Genomic DNA, 17,858 nt, shown 5'->3' with positions numbered 1-17,858 from the left:
GAATGTCAGCAGAGCATCTTAGGTGGCGTGCCACGGCGTATTACAGAGGTGCACAATACGGGTCCTCTCTATGTTTGGAGTTGCTGGGAAGGGTCATCACCTGTAATCACAAGAGGCCTCTAGCCCCAGGGAGCCTCCAGACATGAGCAATCTTGATTGTTTACTTCATTGTGCCATAAACATATTTTCTACATGTGCTGCGATGTAAAGAAGATTGGAGAGCACTGTGCCAAGGGGCTTGTCTTATTCATCCAGAAGGCAATGCACCCATTTCAGAAAGGGCACATGTCCATCTGTCTATCTAAGCACAAGCTATGTCCAGCAGCAGAGGGCTTCCTGCTTTTCATATTGGGATGTGGCGATTTGCAGTCTTCAGGTAAGAGCTGGGCAGAGAAAGTCTGGGTCCAGGGCATCTGCCATTATCCGTGGTTATGGTTTAGTTTCCATGGAGAGAATGCTGTCTGGCAGCCTAGATCACAGATACATAGCTTGGAGTCTTAGGAGGTTTGCTGTTCTGAGTGCTGATGGTTTTGTCCACCTGTGCCCACGAGGGAGAGAGAGGACATGTTAACATAAAGGTGCTGCTGGGGAATTCCAGTTCCCATGAGGAACCCAGGGGTGTTGCCCTGAGGAAGTCTGGGGTAGCAGGGCCTTGCCCTTTGGTGAGTCTTTCACCTCTGCCCCAGCCGCCCCATTTGGAAGCCTTTGGGCCATCAACTTTTTCACCCAGAAAAAAGCAGGAGGGAATGGTTTTGATCATAGGCTTGAGGCAACAGCCAGGCTCAAGCCACTTGCTTTCCTTGTTCCTAGTTGAGGTCCAGTTCCTTCTGTACCTTCCCCTAGTCACCGTGGCAAGTTACCTCTGCTAGCATCTCTCCTGCTCTAGTTTAGAACACTGCAGACAACCTGCCCACTGGCTTGAGGAGTCTTTGATCTTAAATCACATACTGACCAATGAATAACTGTCATTCAACCTGTCTAGAGGATTCACTTTGAGATATCTCAATTCAGGACTCCCTGAGGAATTCCTCAAGTCTAGTTCTTCACACTGCGAGCTCCTCCTCTGTTTCCTCCCACTCTCCTTCAGATCCTGGTTCAAACATGTGAGCCCCTTGTCCCTCACTTCTTGCTTCTCCTTCCTCCTTTCTTTTCCTTCTCTTCTTGCCTCACTCACCTCCTTTTTTTCCTCCTCCTTCCTTCCCTTTGGTGATCACTGAGGAAAAAAGGCCCCCTGTCTCTTTCTGCGGGGCGCTTGACTTACCTTTACAACTTTCCTACTTGTCCGGCTCACAGATGCCTTAAAGAGTCAGCTCTTGAATTTTACTTACGGATTCATTTACATTCCGTTCCACGTTCCCAATATATCCTCCCACCATTCATTTATTATCATTATTTTCCCATTTTTCTAGACTCCTGGGTTCAAATTTATCTTTCATGATTAGCTTCCTGCGTATTAGCTCAGCTATTAAACAGGAACACTTTCAAAACATTTGATTCCCCAAGAGACCCCAAAGCTGTCCTTCTGACAGTAGCAGAAATGAGGACCCTCAGATGGTGACCGCCCCTCAACAGATCCCCCAAATGGAAAGTTCTGTTAAAGGACAGGGTTGACTGTTCCTTTGCACATTCCAGGGAAAGACACCGAAGCACAGGGACTTGTGACTGTCACTAGACCACGACAAATGCTTGTGCAGGTTGCATACTGTTAAAACTCAGCTGAGAGAGCAAATGGGAGCCGAAATGAGCCTGTGTTCTTTGTATCTGGTATGGGCCTCCGGGAGGCTCCTGTTTTCTTATTTTCACACCGTGAGCTAACAGAGGCCCTGGGTATTGCAGAGGCTGAGGTTTTCAAACTATGATCAGGGGCTCAGGGGGTCCTGCACTTAAAGGGTGGGATCAGCACCCTAAACAGGCCAGCCTGTGAATAGCCATTGACCTGGGGAGTAGGGCTCTGTGTGTGTGTGGAAGTACCTTAGACCAAAGCCCTCAGCCAGTAGTCCTGAGGAGTCTAGAGAGGAGTCCCAAGGAAACCAGCTGGCAACTTGTTGAATGAACAGGGTGTAATAGCAGAATTGTTGGAACAGATATGACAACAGGGATAAAACGTTAGAAAGGATTGGCATTATCAGAGTACCGCACTGTGGAATATGTTGTGTTTCCTGGCTTCTCCTTGGTGGGAAGCACCTGTAAAACACCTGTCATTCACTTAGTCATGGAACCCAAGCACAATGCTATGTGTCCCCCTTCCTACTTCTACCCCTGCCCATCACTCCTTCCTGTTAGCATTTTCACCAGGCGGACTTCTCTCCAGGCCTCAGCTCTGCTTCCATCCAGCTTTGGAGAAGTTCTGGGTCAGATGAGGGTGCGATGATGGGAGGGTGGGTAGCATTTGGGCAAAAAAAAATCAAGAAGAGGGGTTTGCATGGTGGAGATCGAGTTTCGCTTAGTCAGGGTATTAGCTTTATGGGCTTTATGGACCCCGCTGCCCTATCAGTCCAAACACAGTGCTAGATTCATCAGGCAGGCCTCAGTTTACCCCTTCAGAGGAGCAGCCTGGCACAGGCACAGAGAAAGGTGATACCAGGTAAAATACTGATTCAGGGTGGAGGTGAGGGAGGGGCAGGCAGGTCAAAGGCAGGTGGGAGTTAGCCGGTGTGGGACAGAGTGACTCTGAGCCTGAGGAAAATAAGCTGCTGCTGCAGGCAGACAAGTTAATCGAGTTCAAGGGCACCTCTCTCAGCTCTGTGACCTTGGAGCCCCCTTAAGCAATCTGTTCACATGGAACAGCCCTCCCCTCACACCAGGGGCTCTCTTGTAGCTTGTCCCCTGTAGAGGATGCTTCACTCTTAATCATGATTCTCATCTAACCTTGAGCCAGACCCCCACATGAAAGTTTAGGGCCTCACCCTGGAGGCTGCCATGGGGTGACAATTGACCACCTTCCTATCCCCATAGAGAGAATCCTGGCGTCATTTCCCTGACATGGTATTTCCCTGATATGGTATTTCCAGATTCTTGCCTGTTCTGGAGAGGCAGTAATAAAGAGAGGCCTGCCACCAGTGACTCCCTGTCCTGGGAGTGCTGGTGAAGATTCATGAGTGGAATCAGCTCACCTTGGACAGGGAGATTTCATCGTAGATTCTGAGCTCTTCTGGCTGAGGATCTCTTGGAGCATTGACATATGTGTATACTGTGTTCTTTGAGGCAGCATCTGTGTCACAAAGATAGAAGCACAGTATGCAAAAGGTGGATGACTTGCTCTAGCCCAGTGGTCGGCAAACTCATTAGTCAACAGAGCCAAATATCAACAGTACAACGATTGAAATTTCTTTTGAGAGCCAAATTTTTTAAACTTAAACTATATAGGTAGGTACATTGTTATTAACTTAATTAGGGTACTCCTAAGGCTTAGGAAGAGCCACACTCAAGGGGCCAAAGAGCCGCATGTGGCTCACGAGCCGCAGTTTGCCGACCACGGCCGTAGCCGATTTGACTCAGTGAATAGAGCATTGGCTTATAGACCGAAGGGTCCCGGGTTGGAATCCGGTCAAGGGCATGTACCTCAGTTGCAGGCTCCTCCCCGGCCAGGACCCTGGTCGGGGCTCATGCAGGAGGCAACCAATCGATGTGTTTCTCTCACATCGATATTTCTCTCTCTTTTCCTTTCTTCCACTCTCTCTAAAAAAATAAATAAATAAATCAATGGAAGAATATCCTTGGGTGAGGCTTAAAAAAACAACAAACACACACACACACAAAACCAAAACCAAAAGGTGGATGACTTTTTAGAGATGGTCTATTCTAATATTTTCTTTTTAAGGTGAAGAAATGAAGCCTTAAGAGATGGCTCCCATCCTCTTGAGATGGATGCTTGGGTGTTTGGACTGTCTTTCCCTCTTCTAGGGATTCCATGTGCTATGGGAAGCACCTGGCTCAAGCCTCACCCAGAGCTCAGCGGGAATTCTTTTTTCTAGAGTCCACATTAGGCTAAAGAGACTCTCTTCAATCTCTGTGTGGGCAGTCAAAGTAGCTCTTCTACCAGGCTCTTCTATGTGTCTCTGGCACTTAGCATTGACTGCCTTGCATGGCTAGTTGTTTTTTAACGAGAAGTCCTTGGTTTTTCTACTAGATTGAGTCTCTCTAGTTATATACTGTGTTGGAATCTTCTGGTACATACAATACTGTTATTGCCTCAACGTTAACCACATAGCAGACCCTCTACAAACAGTTGAGGCTTGCTCGATTGACTCACACAGTCAAACATTGGTTAAGCTCCCTCAATGTGCCAGACTGTGTGTGAAGCTCCAGAGAAGCAGACAGGAGAGACACGTTTCTACTTTTAATAATTCATGGGCTGGTAGAAGCCCTCATCCCAGTGTACCGCTTTTCTTTGCTCCTAACATGGAACAATTTAGGATCAAGTTGAAAAGATACAGCTAGAATTTAGAGTCTTCATGTTCAAGGGCACTAGCATAGCCACACTTAGCAGATCTGAGTTGAGCAATCTCAGAAGGATCCAACATTTCAGAGTTTCGTCCTGTCCAGCCCCTGCCTCAGACTTGGTGAGTGAGCTAGACTGAGTGTTCTCTTGTCTCACTTATAGATTTAAAAAAAAAAAAAGCAGCCCTTTATCCTTCCCAAGAGACTGTAAGGCAAGCATTTCAAACTCAAAGGCTAACATGGGCCAAATAAACGAGATATGTGGCCCGCAGGCTGCGAGTTTGACATGCTTGCTGTAAGGTGTTGAAGACAGATGTCTTTTTTTGAGGAACCCTGAAGATCACCTATGGCCTGAGCGGGTTGTGTGACTTCTCATCATGAGGCCAAGCCAGGGCCTACCCATGATAGGTATGGTAGCTAACATTGACTGAGTACTTACTATGTGCCAGGCACCAGACAAGTGTTTTACATATGGAATTCCATTTAACCCATTACTATGCATATTTTATAATTGAGAAAATGGAGACTCACAATGATAAAATAACTGGTAGCTGATAAGTGGAAAAGCTGGGACCTTCACCCCAGACCAAGCATGTCAAACTCAAAGACTAACACAGGCCGAATAAACAAGGCATGCAGCCCGCGGGCTGCGAGTTTGACATGCTCGCCCCAAACTGTCTGCAAAGCACAAGCTTAGCCTTAACCACTCTGCTGTGAATTCGTCTCTCCCACTTGTCATCCAGAGAAACTTGTGGCTGAAAACTTACCAGGTTTCTTATGGAAGGTCTTGAAGGAGGAACCTGAGGAATGAGACCAAAGGAGAGTCAAGAACCGGGAAGCAGAGGGAGAGCCTCCTACATCCAGGCTTCTTATTCTGATTTGAGCGAAGGGGAGATTTTGGGTGGATATGGGGTCAGGACGAATAGGATGGTGTAATTTCCCCCTAAGGTGTGAAGGTCTGGTTTTCTCACTTGAAAATAGCACAAATACAGAAGAATCCAGAGGGATCTGGAAGAATCTAGTGACAACCATGGAATACCAAATTAGGACATGTTCCTCAGTGACTCTCCAAAGTAAAAAATATGATGGAATTGAAAGTGACCTTGAAGACCCTCTAATCCAGTGGTTCCCAACCTTCTGGCCCTTTAAATACAGTTACTGATGTTGTGACCCAACCATAAAATTATTTTCGTTGCTACTTCATAACTGTAATGTTGCTACTGTTATGAATCGTAATGTAAATATCTGATATGCAGGATGGTCTTAGGCGACCCCTGTGAAAGGGTCATTCGACCGCCAAAGGGGTCGCGACCCACAGGTTGAGAACCGCTGCCCAAGCCTTATATCATATAATCTATATGATATAAGAACTCTGAGCCAAAGAGGTAAAGATACATGCCTAATGAAGCACAGCTTATTAATGGGGGTGCTAAACTTGAACCCAAGCTCTGGGCCCACTAGATACTGGTGATCCCATGAACAGATTCTGAAGAGCCTTCAGAGTGATACCATACAGGCAGGGCCATCAGTCTGGGAGATTGTGTGGTTGGTGGGGTGGGGATTGTAGAAATGCTGATTCCCTGCGACAAAAGACCTCTCCACACCACCTTGGGTAAATGACTCCAGTCCTAGGGAGAAGGAAGGTGCATTTCCACATTGGGGAAATCCTACCTCGTCCTTTCTTGCAAAAAAGGAACAGAAGCACTGAAGGTAGGATGACTATAACCAGAAAGAGCACAGCCAGTCCACTCAGCAATCCAGCACGGTGAATATGGAGGCCCGTGGGGCTATCTGGAAATGGAAGAGGCAGTGAGACAACTCTCGGAAAATCGGCCCAAGATGCTGGGCAGGCTTGGCCACATTCCAGGGGCATTGTCCAAACTGGGGACCCTCCAGGGGAGTACCAGAGCTTTGAGGGAAACTATACTTTCTGCTATCGAAAGTCAGGGTTAGAAACGGAACCAGGGATCATCCCTCTGGTTTGGACCGGTTTCCAGGGCTTCCTCGGAGGAGAGGCCCCTGGGGACCAGGCCTAGCGGTAGGACTCCAGGAGAGATGGACAGAGCTGTTACCTGCACAGAGCTGCTGGGCAGAGATGGAGTCAGAATTGTTGCTGACGGGGTTCCAGGCTGTACAGGTGTAAGTCAGCTCTTGGTTGTTAGGAGTCTGGAAGACTTGGAGAACACTACCCTCTGTCCCCATGGGACTCCAACTGTACTTCACATTTTTTTCTTCTTTCTCCATGGAGCATGTCAGTGTGACATTACAAGTACTGTTCGAAGATGTCGTTAAACTCTGGGTAATTTTCGGCTTCCCAAGCCTACCTATGGAGGGGAAACACATTAGCCTATACCAGCTTGTGAGGGCCAGCTGCTATATTTAAAAAAATTTTTTTCAAATGTTTATTAAACACAGCTATCATGTAAAAGCAAAGTATAAAAAGTTAAAATAAAATAAACCATATTAAAAACAAACAGAATAAATACTCAAAACTCATCACTTTCTAATTTTTTGACAATTTACTATTATTTGTGCTCGAAAAGTTATTTATATCTATGTATCTGTCTTTTGTAATGATGTGTAGTCTTTCCCACTCTGCATGTCTTAAAATGATCTATTTGTGACATCATGGGTGGTTCTTGAAGCTATGATGCTAATAAATCAGATGAGAAAGGATAAAAACCATATGACTTCACTTGTATGTGAAATATAAAACAAAAAGTAACAATCAAAATAAAACAAAAACTTAGACACAGACAGCAGAATGGAGGTTACCAAAGGGGAAGTCAGGTAGGGCAAAGGGCGTCAAATATATTATGGAAGGAAACTAGACTTTGGGGTGTGAGCACACAATATTGTATACAGATGTTGTACACCTGAAATTTACATAATGTTATTAACCAATGTCACCTGAATAAATTTAATATAAAAAAATCAGCCACAGTGGGAGTATTTATGTCACAGGAATTGGCAAATGCTACAAACTTGGACTTGATTTATTGTCTTGTTGATGGTTGCTCTAGACTTAAGAAAGCAATGGAGGAAAGGTTACTAAAGAAGGTTAAACTGAAAAGTGTGTCCTGTCTATAGCCATTACATTGCAAATAGCAACAACAACAAAAAAATTAACAAAATAAAAACAAATTAGAAAATATTCTCCAGTATTTGAAAGCCACTATCCAATTCAGCAAAGAAGTTGCAACTAAATGTATAAAGGGATGAAAACAAACATCTTAAAGTTATTGCAATAAGCTGCTATGAATATCTGTATACAAGTTTCTGCCTGAAATAAGATTTTGTTTCTCTGAGATAAATGCCCAAGAATGAAATCATATGTAAAACCATTTCTTTTAATTTCAAAAATGTATTGTGATAAAATATACATGGCATAACATTTAGTATTTTAACCATTTTTAATTGTACAGTTAAGTACATTCACATTGTTGTGCAAACATCAGCGCTATTTATCTGAGAACTTCTCCCCTCCCCCTTTAAAATAGGTTCTATCTTTGAGAGCAATTTAACGTTCTTAAAAAAACTGAGTAGAAAGTACAGGGAGTTACCATATGTACCCTGCCCCATTCACCCACAGCCTCCTCCATCATCAACATCCCCACCAGAGTGGTACATACAACAGATAATGTACATTGATGCACTATCATGATCACCCAAAGTTCACAGGTGATATGCACTCTTGGTGCTGTATATTCTATGAGTTTTGACAAATATATAGTGACATGTATTCAGCATTGTAGATCATACAGTAGAGTTTCACTGCCCTAAAAGCCCTCTGTGCTCTGCTTATTTATCCCTCCCTCCCCCAAACCCCTGGCAAGCACCGATCCTTTACTGTCTCCATGGTTTAAGTTACCTCCATGCCTTTTCATGGCTTGTTAGCTCTCTCCAGATCTCAGAACTTCTAAGAATAATTTTTCATTAAAAAAATTGCCAATCTATTTAAATTCCCACCAGCAATGTATGAGTGATCCAGTTTCTCCACATCCTCACCAGCATTTAAAGGTATCACTATTTTTCATTTTGGCCATTTTGGATTAAACAAAACAACTTGCTCAAGGTCACACAGCTGGCAAGAGGTCTAATTCCAACTAAAATATTTCTTATATGTGAATGGTTAAATAATCTAGTACATCTATGCTATGAATGGTTCTCCTATAATGAAAGATATAAACTATTGATACTTGCAATAATCAGGATAACTCCTCAAAAGCATGATTCCATGCTGTGATTCCATCTATGTGAACATTTGTGAACTAACATAATTACAGATATGAACAATTGATTAATGTCTTCCAGGAGCTTGGCAGGGGAAAGGGGCAGTAATGAGTGACTATAAAGGGATGAGGAACTTCTGGTGATGGCACAGTTAAGTATCTTGATTGTGGTAGTAGTTACATGAAGCTACATCTTATCTGTATATATAAAAGCCTTAAGCGACCAAACAACCAAACAACCGAATGACAGATTGCTATGATGCGCACTGACACTCAATGCAGGAGCTGCCCCCTGGTGGTCAGTGTGCTTCCACAGCGGGAGCGCTGCTCAGCTGAACGACCTGTCCCAATGGCTCACAGCCCAGCAGCAGCCACTCCCTCCCTCAGTAGTCCTGCAGGTCCAATCTCTGGAGAATGGGCCAGGCACCGATGGACTGGTGCCACCGGCACAATCACTACATTGCCGCTTCCCCTCCCTAGATGCTCCGCAAGGAAGAAATGATATGAAAGTGGCCGCCAGGTGGCTTCTGAAAACTTGTGCGAACGTCAGTGGGATAGATCTGGATCCCAGGCTGGCAAGGGCATCCTACTGCCAGCCCAGAGGGCTGATTGCATCCTGAACCGCCCCCCCCCCCTGCCTTGGGATGGGCACCAGATGCAGGACTCACAGCTGGTGAGCACCGCTGTGGCGGCACGAGCCTCTCCTGATAGGGACTGACTGGCCACAAGCCCACGTCAGGTGCAGCGGGGCCAGGATGAGCGGGAGTGGTAGGCAGGAGCTGCAGGTGGCGTTGGACTGCGGGTTTCAACCTGATCCCCGCAGGCAACCCTGAGGGATCTCACCTGTTCACAAATTCATGCACCGGGCCTCTAGTATATATAAAAGCCTAAGTGACCTTTTGACTGTTCAACCAGTAGCTAACACACACATTGGCATGAAAACACATTAGCATGAAAACATGGAACAGACTGATGAATCTCAGAGAGAAGGGGGGAGGGCAAGATGAGATTCACCAAAGATCTTATATGCATACTAGAGGCCCAGTGCATGGATTTGTGCACTGGTGGAGTCCCTTGGCCTGACCAAGGGGGATCAGGCTGAAACCAGCAGTCCGACATCCCCTGCAGGGTCCCAGATTTCGAGAGGGTGCAGGCCAGGCTGAGGGACCCCACTGGTGCACTAATCCATGCCCTAGGCCTCTACTATGTAAATAAATTGCACAGAGCGACACGTATACTCACACATAAACCAGTGCCTGTATAAGTGGTGAAATATAAAGTAAGCTCTATTTCTTGCACAGATGCCAATTTCCTAGTTTTGATATTAAACTATCTATATATATAAAAGCCTAATTTGCAAAGTGTCCCCTCTGGAGTTCGACTGACAGGGAGTCCCATCGCACGCTATGATGAGCGATGACCACCAGGGGGCAGCGCAGAACGAAGGAAGGCCCTGGCCAGCAGCTGGCAGCTGCTAGGGACCCTACTGGTGCACAAATTTCTTGCACTGGGCCTCTAGTAGTTATATAAGATGTTACCATTGGGAGAAGACTGAGTATAGTGGACACAGAACCTCCCTGTAAGTGTCTTTACACCTTTCTATGTACCTGTAATTATTTCAAAATAAAAAGTTTTCTAAAGTACTTTGCACATACTGTCTCACGTGGTCCTCACAATAGCCATGGGAAGTGAGTAGTATGATTATTCACATTTTATAGAAAAGAAAAACAAGGCCACGGGACAAATGCTGATAGAAGGTTACATTGCTAAAAACAAGCCAAGCCACACCCTCTTGAAAAGTATTAATATAGTGATGCTTATTTATAAGCATAAAATGATTTAGGGAACCCAGTAGTCAGAAATACAGTTGTTCTGCAATAGCAAATTTGCAAAGTAAAAATAAAAAACAAGCCCTTTATCTTCCCACGACTTACGATAAACTTGAAGTTTGTAGGTCCTGGTGAGTGTCTCCTTTTCAGAGTTCTTTGTATTTATGTCAGCTCTGTAGATCGCTGCATCTTCCATCCTCAGATTGCTGATCTCCAAGTTGTAGTTCTGACTTGAGACGTTTACTCGCTGTTTATAGTTTTGGTGGGTCACAATGACGTGGGGGGGTGCGCCTGAGAGGGCCACCACAAAAGCAACGGAAGTTTTGGAACTCACCCAGTTAATGTTGGTAATTTGCTGTATGTTTTGGATATTTAAGGGGAAAGTAACTGTTTCCCCCAGAATCCCATTCACCGTGAGCATGTTTGTGTTGCTTTCAGCTGCTTCCAGACCTGAGGACATAAATAGGAAATTGTAGCCATTTGGCTGTTGCACTGTTCAGAGCTCCCTGTCTCCCCAGGCTGGAGTCTCCCTTAGGCGCTCCCATGGATGCAGATCACCCAGTTTCTTGAGGATGCCTTTTTGTTTTGGCATTCTACCCTAGACATATTTAATATGTTATGATGGATACATTTTTTTAAGGGTTATCATTCAAAAATGAAGTTTCCCAGTGAATTTCCAGGGATCTATTTAATTAAAAACATGTTTATCTAGACTTACAGACTCTGAGAGCTAGAAGGAACATAAGCCTCCATGAGGTCTGAGATATTGAATGTCTTTCTTTCCCAATATCAGATGTCCAAGAAGTGGAAGGGTTGGGGGAGGGCCTGGGATGGCTCCTGTGGTCTTTGCAAAAAGGTTACATTTATGCTTCTATTCCTGGCAGGTACAGTGCTCTGGAGTAAATACTCCCTAAGTTGACGATTTGGGGGATCTTTTTTGTTAACTAGTGTATCTCCAGTCCCTGGAAGAGTACCTGACACACAGTGGGTGGTTAGTAAATACTTCTGGGACATAGTGATAAATGGATTTCACTTGTGTGTTGCCTAGAATGTCTTGGAACAACTTCTGAAGTAAAGTTCATCTATTCATTCATACATTTATGAATGAATGCATAGATTTATTCAAGGTCAGCTTTGATTCAGATACTGTGGTAGGTATTTATTAATGTAATCTATAATATGAATGTTTGTTGAGCAAACTACTCTTTTAAGCATTAGGAAAAACACACCGAGGCCAGGAGATAAACTATTGATGGGAGATTACAGAACTAATGTAATAAGGAGTTGGGGATACAATGGTGAACAAAAATAGATATACTTCCTGCTCTCCAGAATGTAACAGTTAAATAAAGAGACCAATGTGGACGAGGTAACCACAAACGCTTAAATACAAAGCAAGTAAGTATTATGGTTGTTGAGAGAGAATAGCAAGAGGGACTTGATCTGTTTTGGGAATCCAGGGACACTTTCCAGTAAAAGCTGAAGGATGAGTGAATTTATTTATTTATTCCTCACCTGAGGATATTTTTCCATTGGATTTTTAGAGAAAGTGGAAGAGAGAGGGAAAGACAGAGAGAAATATCAATGTGAGAGAAACGCATCCATTGGTTGCCTCCTGTATGACCCCTGACCAGGGCCCAGACCAGGGAGGAGCATGCAACCGAAGTATGTGCCCTTGATCGGATTTGAACTCGGGACCCTTTGGTCCTCAGGCTGACACTCTATCCACTGAGCCAAACCGGTCAAAGCAAGAATGAGTGTTTTTAAAATCCAACATGAGAAAAAAAAATTAAAGGTTTATTTTTCTTTCCCTCCATCACCTAATAAAATAAAGTGATTTAATACATAATTTCTGAAATGAAAGGCAATTCTATATAATAAAAGCCTAATATGCAAATTGACCGAATGATGGAATGACCAGTGGAACGACCGGTCTCTATGACATGCACTGCCCACCAGGGGGTTGGCACTCAATGCAGGAGCTGCCCCCAGCCGGCAGACCCCAGGCCACCCAAGGCAGGTGCTAGTGGGGCCCCCCATTGCTCCACCAATCACCCCACAGATCGGGCCTGATTGTTGACCAGGCCTAACGACCCTACCCATACACAAATTTTGTGCATCTGACCTCTAGTATAATTATAAGATGTTATTTTTCTCATCTTTTTCCTCTTCTCTCATTACTTTCTTATTCTCACTGAGCTCTATTTAGTAAGAAATAGTGTTTTGAGCCACCACGGATTATATTACAAATGTTTAAAAAACCAAGAGACACAGGCACTGACCCATCAAGTAAGAGAATCAGCCATAAACAATAACAGTGATCCTCTGATGAATATTGGCTGCATGTAAGCCCCAAAGAGCAGGACATAAGTTTTCCACATAAGTGGGTTCAGGCTGACCCTAAAATTTATTCAAGGCTTGGCACAAAGAGAGCAAGAAGAAGGGTCATTGAGAATATAGGTCATTTTGAAGTGTCATAAAAGCAAAGGGCCCGGCCAATGTGGCTCAGTGGTTGAGCATCTACTTATGAACCAGGAGGTCATGGTTCGATTCCTGGTCAGGGCACATGCCCGGTTGCAAGCTCGATCCCCAGTAGTAGAGGGCCTGCAGGAGGCAGCCGATCAATGATTCTCTCTCATTATTGATGTTCCTATCTCTCTCCTTCTCCCGTCCTCTCTGAAATCAATTTAAAAAATTTTAAAAAGCAAAGGGATTTTTAATCTGTCTCACTAAGGCTGCCTTTGTCTTCAGCCAGTAAGCAGTTCTGAATGAACCCAGGGGCTGCAAATATAAACCTTTTTTCTTTCAGACCAACCAACATTTCCTCTGAGGAAGACCATCGCAGGCAAGGCCTGATGACTTAGTTAGGGGAGGATATGCAACAGGGCCCTGGGGGGCGCGAGAGACTAAGGACCCTTATTTACAAACATTAAGTGCTATCTATGTACCAGATGCTGTGTTAGGGACTCACGGGTGAATAGACATGGCTGCAGTCCTGGTAAAGACAGATGTGTATACAAGTACTGCATTCAATGTGATGTGTGGTAAGAGCACAAGGAACACACCATTGGGGGACCAAGCAGAAACTAAGGTTGCTTTCAGTGGCGGGAGTCATAGTTTACCAAAATTCATGAATTCTCTCCAGGTAAACTGTCCCATTGGGCTAATGACATCAGGGAGAGGGACATGCGGAGGGTCCCAGCCTGAGTCTCTGGATGTCCCAGATATAGTTTATGTGACTTGTGCAGTCACACAGAGCCTTGAGCTCAGAGAGACCCTGAATTTAGTTTAATGATGCTGCAACACCTTGAAATTCTTCATAGTATTTGAACAAGGAGCCCCATAGTTCATGCTGTGCTGGGTTCTACAAATTATGCAACTGGTCCTGGTGCCAGATCTTAAGGCTTTTTTTTTTTTTTTTTCTTTTACATAAGGCCCCTAGTACCTAATTGCCATTCTGCTCGTGGATTCAGGTCAGGTGTGAGAAGATGGATACAGTGTGTGTGCCATTGCCTCATCATTTTGGTGGGCTCTTTCATCAGACTCCAGGAAGTGTGTAGGCAGTTTGCTAAGGTAGAGTTCTCAGTGTTAAAGCAGTTGGGCAGCCACAACATGGTGGATGTGGGGTGCTGCTTTTGTAGTTTGTGTATCTTATCTTCCATGGCAAGTCATCAGGAAGTGGTGCAGGCTGGGGGGCCGATAGAAGGAGCTGAGGGAAGTCCTGCTGCTATTTGTGCTGCTGCTGTGGTGAGAATTCTGGGCTTGCTGAGAAATGGCATAGGGTTTGTACAGGCATTAAGGTAAAGATTCTCCCACCTTCAAATGTTCCAACCGTGATGTAAGAGAGGCAGCTGCAAAACCTTAGCATGTAGTGGAAAGATAGGGAGGCTGAAGATGTAGGTGCTAGTACTTACATGTATGAGCTGGGTAACCTTATAAAATCACAAAACCTTTCTGAGTCTCAGTTTCTTCATTCATAGAATGGAAATAATAGCTATAAAATTGCCCTACCTAATTAGTGATCAGCAAATCATACAATATGAGTGAAAATGCTTCACTAACCATCAAGGCAAATACATGTTAGTTATTTCTGAGGTTAATAATGACAATGAGGATGAGAATCCTCCTCCTCGTCTCTTTTTTATTAATTAATTAATTTAAAAAATTGATTTCAGAGAGGAAAGGATTGGGAGGAAGAGATATAGGATGTCCCAAAATTCACGCAAGATTTGAATTTTATGTGAGCATTAACAACAACAACAACAAAAAATAAAAGCCTAATTTTACTTGGTTTATTGAATCAGATTCTAATATCTGTTGCCCTTTGATTTCAATCCCTTCAATTTGATAAGCATTACCAAGAACCAATTATGGCCCAGGAGCAGGGACAATGAAGACCAATGAAGACCATGGCTTTGCGTATGTGCCAGCAAAGCCATGGAGGCCATTTACCCAATGTGCTATTCCATATATAACCCTATACTGCATACTTTATGAATCAATAAAAAATTTACAATTTTTAATTATAAACCTGTGTTTTCTATCAAAATTACTTCTTGCGTGAATTTTGGGGCACCCTATAGAAACATCAATGATGAGAGAATCATCGATTGGCGGCTTTCTGCATGCCTCATACTGGGGATTGAGGCCCCAACCCGGGCATGTGCCCTGACGAGGAATTAAACCGTGACCTCCTGGTTCATAAGCTGATACTCAACCACTGAGCCAAGCTGGCCAGACCATCATCTTCTTTATTATCATCTTAATAATTGGTACATGCCCTTGAAGGCTTCCCTAGTCTATCCCTATGATGGCCATGGTGACACCCGGCCCATATAGAAGAAGGTATAAAGAGTCATTATTAAGGGTTAATTCAAGTAGAGCCCTGGGGTTTTATTAGGTACCACTTTACTTGGTGAACTTTATTTTTCTCTTAAAAACTTCAGTGTTAAGACAATCCCATTTACCATTGCACCAAAAAAAAAAAAAAAAAATTAAGATACTTAGAAATAAACTTAACTAAGGAGGTAAAAGACCTGTACTCAGAAAACTACAGAACATTGAAAAAAGAGATAGAGGAAGACATAAACAAATGGAAGAACATACCGTGTTCATGGATTGGTAGAATCAACATCATTAAAATGTCTATACTACCCAAAGCAATTTATAGATTTAATGCAATCCCCATTAAAATACCAACGGCATATTTCACAGACCTAGAACAAACTCTCCAAAAATTCATCTGGAATAAAAAAAAAAAAAAAGACCCCGAATAGCCACAGCAATCCTGAGAAAGAAGAACAAAGTTGGAGGGATCACAATACCAGATATCAAGCTATGTTACAAAGCCACAGTTCTCAAAACTGCCTGGTACTGGCACAAGAACAGACATATGGACCAATGGAACAGAACAGAGAACCCAGAAATAGACCCAAGCCATTATGCTCAATTAATATTTGACAAAGGAGGCAAGAGCATACAATGGAGTCAAGATAGTCTCTTCAATAAATGGTGCTGGGAAAATTAGTCAGATACCTGCAAAAAAAATTAAACTAGATCACCAACTTACACCATACACAAAAATAAACTCAAATGGTTAAAGGACTTAAATGTAAGCTGGGAAGCCATAAAAATCTTAGAAGCCTCCATAGGCAGCAAAATATCAGACATATGTCATAGTAATATCTTTATCAATATAGCTCCTAGGACAATGGAAACTAAAGAGAAAAATAAACAAATGGGACTACATCAAAATAAAAAGCTTCTGCACAGCAAAAGAAACCATCAATAAAACAATAAGAAAGCCCACTGCATGGGAAAACATATTTGCCAATGCTATTTCAGATAAGGGTTTAATCTCCAAAATTTACAGGGAACTCGTACAACTTAACAAAAGGAAGATAAACAACCCAATCAAAAAATGGACAAAGGACCTAAGTAGACACTTTTCGAAAGAGCACATACAGAAGGCCGAGAGTCATATGAAAACATGCTCAAAGTCACTAAACATCTGAGAGATGCAAATCAAAACAATGAGGTACCATCTCATACCTGTCAGAATGACTATCAACAACAAATCAACAAACAAGTGCTGGCGAGGATGTGGAGAAAAAGGAACCCTCATTCACTGCTGGTTGGAATGCAGACCGGTGCAGCCACTGTGGAGAATAGTATGGAGTTTCCTCAAAAATTTGAAAATGGAACTCCCATTTACCCCAGTAATCCCACTCCTAGGACTATATCAGAAACACAAATTAGAAAGAATATATGCACCCCTATCTTCATATCAGCACAATTTACCATAGCTAAAATATGGGAACAGCCTAAGTGCCCATCACAGATGAGTGGATTAGAAAACTGTGGTACATCTACACAATGGAATATTACGCTGCTATAAAAAAGAAGGAACTTTTACCATTTGCAACAGCATGGATGGAACTGGAGAGCATATGCTAAGTGAAATATGCCAGTTGGCGAAAGATAAATATCACATGATCGCACTCATGTGTGGGATATAATGATCAACATAAACAGATGAGCAAATATGGATCCAGAGACAAGATGGCACTGAGCAGACCATCCAACCTCAGGGAGAAGGCGGGGGGTGGGGGGATGGGCTTAGAGATCAACCATAGGACTTGTATGCATGCATATTAGCATGACCAATGGACACAGACACTGGGGTGGTGAGGCCTTGCCCTCGGGGGTGGGAGTGGGGGGGGGGTGTTAATCGGGGGAAAAAAGGAGACATGTAATATTTTAAACAATAAAAAACAACAACAAACTTCAGTGTTTTTTGTTTTGTTTTGTTTTGTTTTTAAAGACTCTCCATAGCTGTTTCAGACAGAGAAATGAAGCCACAGAGCCCTGCCGCTGCTTGGACTCCCAAGACTCGCCTCCTGTTGCCATTGGAGTTGGTCATCTGTAATCCAAGAGCTGTTGCAACAGAATCACTGTTTCCTTCTGTGACTGATCCCCAGGAGGGGTGCTTTAGGTGGGACTCCTCAAAGGGATCCTTAATCAAAGTTTAGAAGCAGGAGAATGTGTAATGTAGGTTAAATAAGTATAGATTGGAATAACAGTGGAGAGAGGTAAGGCAGGAGATATAAAGAGATATGGCTTAGATTTGGGACAGCCTTGAGTTTAATGTCTACACCACAGAGGGGAGCTATGAAAGTTTTTGAGGATGAAGATTAAAATAATGTTTTAGGGTCATAGTAATATAGTAATGATGTATAGAAAAAGTAAGAAGAAAGAGGAGCTGGCCTTGAGAGACCATTTTGGAGCCTATTATAGCCTTCTGGGCATTAACCAGAGGATGATGGGGGAATAGAAAGGAAGGGTTAAATTTGAGAGA

General features: G+C 43.4%; 1 protein-coding gene across 2 annotated transcripts in view; it reads right to left on the bottom strand.

The window, feature by feature from the left end:
- Nucleotides 1-340: 340 nt before the first annotated feature.
- CD84 (CD84 molecule) overlaps nucleotides 341-17,858 on the bottom strand; it is a 31,620-nt gene continuing 14,102 nt past the window's right edge. For both annotated transcript variants that reach the window (XM_070396774.1, XM_070396775.1), the window contains 6 exons: nucleotides 10,607-10,951; nucleotides 6,513-6,764; nucleotides 6,112-6,231; nucleotides 5,208-5,240; nucleotides 3,114-3,211; nucleotides 341-538 (listed from right to left, as the gene is read on the bottom strand). In XM_070396774.1, coding sequence (XP_070252875.1) covers nucleotides 470-538; nucleotides 3,114-3,211; nucleotides 5,208-5,240; nucleotides 6,112-6,231; nucleotides 6,513-6,764; nucleotides 10,607-10,951 — 917 coding nt within the window. In that variant the 3' untranslated portion in view covers nucleotides 341-469. The remainder of the gene's footprint in view (nucleotides 539-3,113; nucleotides 3,212-5,207; nucleotides 5,241-6,111; nucleotides 6,232-6,512; nucleotides 6,765-10,606; nucleotides 10,952-17,858) is intronic.

This window comes from Myotis yumanensis, unplaced genomic scaffold, assembly GCF_028538775.1.
Source record: "Myotis yumanensis isolate MYYU_CA2020_CCGP unplaced genomic scaffold, mMyoYum1.0.hap1 SCAF_17, whole genome shotgun sequence".
Classification (NCBI taxonomy): Eukaryota; Metazoa; Chordata; class Mammalia; order Chiroptera; family Vespertilionidae; genus Myotis; species Myotis yumanensis.
Note: the sequence above shows the minus strand (reverse complement) of the source record. Positions and strands in the feature narration are given on the sequence as shown.